A 5,361-nucleotide genomic window follows, 5' to 3' on the forward strand; every position below is an offset into this window, starting at 1 on the left:
ACCCAGGAGCTCTCAAGGAGACTTCCAAGGAAAACCACGGAGCGGCATCTCACTTCTGTGACCTACTGCGTTTCAGCCTCTGCTCACTGCTCAGAAGCCTGGCTCTTTCCCACACCCACAGTGGTAGCTTGTGACATGTAGGGGCTGTACATGTCTACTCCACAGCGGTAGCTCGTGACATGTAGGGGCTGTATTCTCCCGCAACCACCGGGAAGAAGGGCACACTTATCTGCGGTAGGAGCTGCTGATCCCAGGCCTCCAAGTCTGGGGCTTTCCAAACAATCTACTCACTGCTGTTGAGTTGATTCTGACTCCTAGTGACCCCACAGGACAGAGTCCTGCCTGCCCCGTAGGATTTGTAAGTCTATGATCTTGGCAGGAGCTCTGGTAGCATAGTGCCTATGGCACTTGACTGCTAACCAGAAGGCTGGTGGTTCAAACCCACCAGCCACTCCTTGGAAGGAAGGTTGGGCAATCTACTTCCATGATACCGCCTCAGAAACCCAAGAAGGGATCGCTATGAGTCGGGTCTGACTCAATGGCATGTAACAACAACAATCTTTTTGGGAGCAGACTGCCTTATCTTTCTCCTGCAGAGTGGCTGGTGGATTCAAACTAACTTTTCAGTCAGCAGCCAAGGGCTTAACCAAGTGCCATCAGGGGTCCTGCTTTCCAATTACCTCTTCCCAAAGATGTAACCCCCAGAATGCCCATTCCTTCCCTTCCAGGACACACACCATCAGAACTGCAAGGACAGTTATTTATTATGTTTAAAAGGTAGAAACGACCCTGGTTAGATAGAGGAGAACCTGCAGAAGATCGGGGACATCTCCCGCTCCCCAGAACACTTCTGTGGGGTCCCTGGTGCCCCAAGTCAGATGGTGCTGGTGCTCTGGGAGGCCGTACCCTCAGGTCGGCTTCACAACTTTGCCCAGGAAAAGGCTGCTCCACGTGAAGTTGTCGAAGACCGTGACAACGAAGGGCCGGTTGAACTTGACGCTGCCAGATCTGACTGGCATGGCCATCAGCCTCCGGCCGTCCTCGGAAGCGGCGGCTGCTTTCACACCCTTCTCATCCAGGTGCAGCACGGCCTTGTGGACCACCTGTTGGGTATGGACCAGAGAGAGAGGGTTGACCCCACCGGGGATAGGGACTCAGCGGGCCTTGTGCGCTCTGTTCTGTGGGCGGTGGGGCCGGTCACTTGCTGGTTGCTCATCTAGACATCAGCCCCAGGGCTAGTGCTCAGGCCTACTGTCCTGCACATGAGCCAAAGATGGTCTCTGTGTACTGGCCCCAAGTCGTTTGCTTCTTCATAGTGAGATAAGGCCCCCAAAGAGCCCAAGGCACCAGACTCACACTTGCACACGTCCAGTTGTTTGAAAAGTAGCCCCGAGAAGGAGGCATTTGGCCTTAGAGCCTGGCTGCTTACCATACCTGAGATGCTGCACCAACATCTGCCAGCCCTGGGCAAGACGATGCTGGTGCAGCCACCTATGACAGGAAGATGCCCAGCCTTGGAAACAACGTGAGGCAGCTCTGCCCTGTCCTATGGGGTCACTGTCACAGTCTTGGAAACAACGTGAGGCAGCTTTGCCCTGTCCTGTGGGGGTCACTGGGAGTCGGAATCCTCTCGACAACGGGCGTTTTTCTCAATAGGGTGCCGTTGTAAGGACCTGCAATGCTGCCGCCCTTTGCATTCTCCGACCCAGAGACGCCCCCTTGCTGCAGGAGGGTGTCACTTAGGGACCCGTAACCCCCTCCCTTCTCCCTTTCCCTGGGAGTTTTCATGCCCTCTGCCTTCTGGTGACTCTCTGCGTGCTTGCCTCTGGCAGACCTCCCACTGTGGGGACCCCGAGTGGGCGTGTGCGGCCATCAGTGCCGTGGCCCCAGTAAATAGCTTGTGTGTCATGTGATGGTCATGGGTTTCCCTTCCTCCCTATAAAAAAGTCAGTTTGTGCTCATAACAGATGAAAGGTCTTCTGGGAAGAGCTGGGCTGCAAAGTCCATGCTGGGTGCTCCTTACCAGGTCTTGGACTGCCAGAGAGACGGGGCTCTGCCTCTCTCAAGCCCCCACATGCTTTCCACTCTGTGAAATAAATAGTAGGATTCGGTGGAGGCAAAACGCTATGCCTACTCTGGATGGAAACGCCCAAACAGAACCTGCGGTGCCATCTCTGACCATTGAAATATCCCTCTTCGTGATCAGAGTTCGAAGGCGTTCTGAGATCACCAAGATGCTCCACTAGCTTGATAACCAAGGCTTAGAGAGGCCATCCTGGCTAATACCCACAGCTGATGTTGAGTGAGCTCATTGACCCCACAGCAAAGACTGGACGCTCTTGGGCTACGTACGTAGGCACGTGTGGCTGGGAGGAAGCTACTCTGGGTTTGGAACCTCTGCATTTGTCTTAAGAATGTGAAGCTTTGAGTCAAACAGGCCTGAGGTCACACGTTCGACTGTTACTTACTAGCTATGAGGCCGTGGGCGAGCGCTTCATCTTTCTGGGACCCCCTACCCCAAACAGATTTCTTCTCTGTAGAACTGGGATAACACCCCCTCATGGGAGGGAAGGAGCCTTGGTGGCACGCCAGTTAAGGCTCAGCGGGAAACAGGAGGTTGCTCTGTGAGAGAAAGTTACCTGTTGATCTGCTTGCCTAGGAATTGCAGCCTAGGAAACCCTATGGGGCAGTCCTGCTCTGTCACGTGGGGTCACTGTGCCTTGGAGTTGGCTCGATGGCACACATCAATGTAAGGAGGTGGCCATGTTGACTCAGCTCCTTCCCACAAAGGGACTGTATCGAGCACACACTCTGTGCCCGGCACCGCAGTGGTCACAGAGTCCTTGTGCTGTGGGCAGGGGCTGCTGCCACTGCTGCTCTCTCCTGTCTTGTTTGTCACCCTACACGGCTGCAAGATCTGTGAGGGCCGGGGCTGTGTCTGGGCAGTGGAGGCACGCGAAGTGCCCAGCACAGTTTGAGGTACACACTGGGGGCTCACTCCCTTTCTGAACGAGGGCATGACTAACAGAACACCAAACTGAAGGGTGAAGGTAATGCACGTTCGAGGGTGGGCCACAGACACATCTGAGTTTCCCTGCTTCTTCATGCTGGGGCTGTTCACAGGGTTGCCATGACAAGTTCATTTCCCACAGAACCCCCTCTGTGTGGTCTGGTGGGATGGCTGACCTGGGACATGGCCCTCCCCTGTCACTTGCTTCCTGTACGTCCCTGAGGCCACATTTTCTTGCTGGACGTGGCCTGGAGCTCTTGGATACCGACTGGGCTCAGAGTTGCTCATTATTATCATTTTTTTTTTATTGTCAAATTTTGGAAAATAAAAAAGAGGGGCTCCTGCGGCACTTACCTTTGACACCTTCAGCTGGGCCTCGTGGGCAATGCCTGAGAAATTTGCCTGGCTGGTGAACAGGTCTGCAATGCCCATGTCCTCCAGAACGTCCCTGAGCTCATATGCTCCAGAGATGGACACCTTCGGGATGTACAATCGCATCTGGCTGCTCAGGGGTAGACAGGCAGGTTAGACAGGCTCTCCTGCTGGGCCTGGCGAGGAGAGAGGGGCACCTCCTATCCAGCCAGGTCTCCTCCCCCACCCCCATGTGGTGCTTCTACTCCTTTGCCCAGGCTGACCTGCTCTTGGGGATGGGGAAAGGGACAAGGCAACAGGCAGGGTCTGCCCTTCCCTTGAGCCGATTTCACCTATGGTCCCACTAAGGTCAAATCTATTCAGATGTTCACCTAGCTGGCTGAGGATCACTGGGCATTTCAGAAACGGTCCCTAGAGAAGTCCATTGAGTCCCCTGAGCAGTCCCTACTGGGAGCTGGGTCACAGAGGACGCTGAAGGGAGCATGGGGGCTAGGAGCAGCAGAATGCAGTGACACCTGGACCACTGTCACCAAGTCTCAGCTCTGCACTCAACCTGTCCCTCACCATGAGAGCTGTCGCCCCACACAGCAGTGGGTGAGTGGAGCACGGAGAGGAAGGCTCAAGAGGAGAAGGTGCGCTGGGAGTGGTCAAGAGGTTTCCTTGATTAATATTGTTCAGGCTGAGTTATTTTATTGAAGAGATTCCTTTTCTGTAAAGAGAGATTACCCTTCACTTCATTTTAATGAACTCACTCACTGCCGTCCAGCCAATCCTGATGCATAGCGACCTGTCCGTGGGTTTCCCGAGGCAGTATCTCTACAAAAATAGATTGCCCAATCTTCCTACCAGCATTTATTTTCTGAATCCTGGTGCACTATCGCCACCTGGTGGTAGTGTACCTAAATTACAGGTTCTCCTTGGGAGGACGGGTGGTCACGACAGTGAAGCATTAAAATGGTGGTGGTGTGTTGGCAAATGGATCCCTTGCATAGTTTGTCCCCACTGCAAACACAGGCTTACACACGCAGGTGCAGATGAGTGCGCTTGTGCGCGCGCGCGCGCACACACACACACACACACACACACACACTCTCTCTCTCTCTCTCTCAAAGGTAGGTATGAATGGTTTGAGAGCTCTAAGAGTGCTTCTAAATCCCCACATGGCAATGGGACTATTCTGAAACACAGACCACACCTTTCTTCCTCAAAAGACTAAGGTCAAACTCCAAGGCACTTCCACGTCCACTCATCAAAGTGGCTGAACCCCTTCAGGAAGCACTGAGCACGTTGGGTCAATTCTGACTCTTGGTGACCCCGTGAGTGTCAGGGTGTAACAGCCCTCCACAGGGTTTTTAATGGCCGATTTTTCGAAAGTACACAAACTTCCATGTATGATAGAGAAGAGCCTCTTTCTAGATTTGGTGTGCTTCTCTTGGCTTACAAAGGTCATCCAAGCTGTATTTGCTCATTTGTGGGTGCTGCCTGGCACTGCTGGAGCCCTGAGCCTGGATTTGGTTGCCTTTTGCTTGCACAGCACGGCCACCCTGTCTTATTGATACCCGTCCCCCTTTCTGGAAGGCCCTAGCTGCTGCTTCCCGCTGGCTGACCTCTGAACTCCCACTCAGACCTAAGGCAAAGCAAAAGCCGTCTATCCTGCTGCCCCTTCTCCAGTGGAGGGAGACAGCCCGAGCTGTGGACTTTCTGCTGTCTGGAGGGCACAGCCATTTTGATTGTTTGCACGTGGCAGCCATTTTGGATATTTAAAGTGACTGAGGGTGCAGCCATTTTGAATGTTTACAAGTGGTGGCCATTTTGAATTTTAAAGTGATAGCATTCTCATTCGTACTCCAGGGACCTAAGAACAGGCTCTGTTTGCCAGGGGCAGCAAGAACATATGAGAGGCTGACCACAGGAAAGGAGACAGGTGCTGAGTGTATAAGTGCTGTCAACTAGTGAATAGAGGAGCACAGCACAGTACC

At 53.5% G+C, this 5,361-nt stretch overlaps 1 protein-coding gene across 1 annotated transcript in view; it reads right to left on the reverse strand.

The window, feature by feature from the left end:
• Positions 1–908: 908 nt before the first annotated feature.
• The window catches only part of SERPINA1 (serpin family A member 1), a 65,457-nt gene continuing 61,004 nt past the window's right edge, over positions 909–5,361 (reverse strand). The window contains exons 6-7 of the mRNA XM_007944519.2: positions 3,365–3,512; positions 909–1,103 (exon numbers count right to left, since the gene is read on the reverse strand). Coding sequence (XP_007942710.2) covers positions 909–1,103; positions 3,365–3,512 — 343 coding nt within the window. The remainder of the gene's footprint in view (positions 1,104–3,364; positions 3,513–5,361) is intronic.

The sequence above is a fragment of the Orycteropus afer genome, unplaced genomic scaffold, assembly GCF_000298275.1.
Source record: "Orycteropus afer afer isolate SDZICR_OR568_19922 unplaced genomic scaffold, OryAfe1.0 scaffold00127, whole genome shotgun sequence".
Taxonomy (NCBI): Eukaryota; Metazoa; Chordata; class Mammalia; order Tubulidentata; family Orycteropodidae; genus Orycteropus; species Orycteropus afer.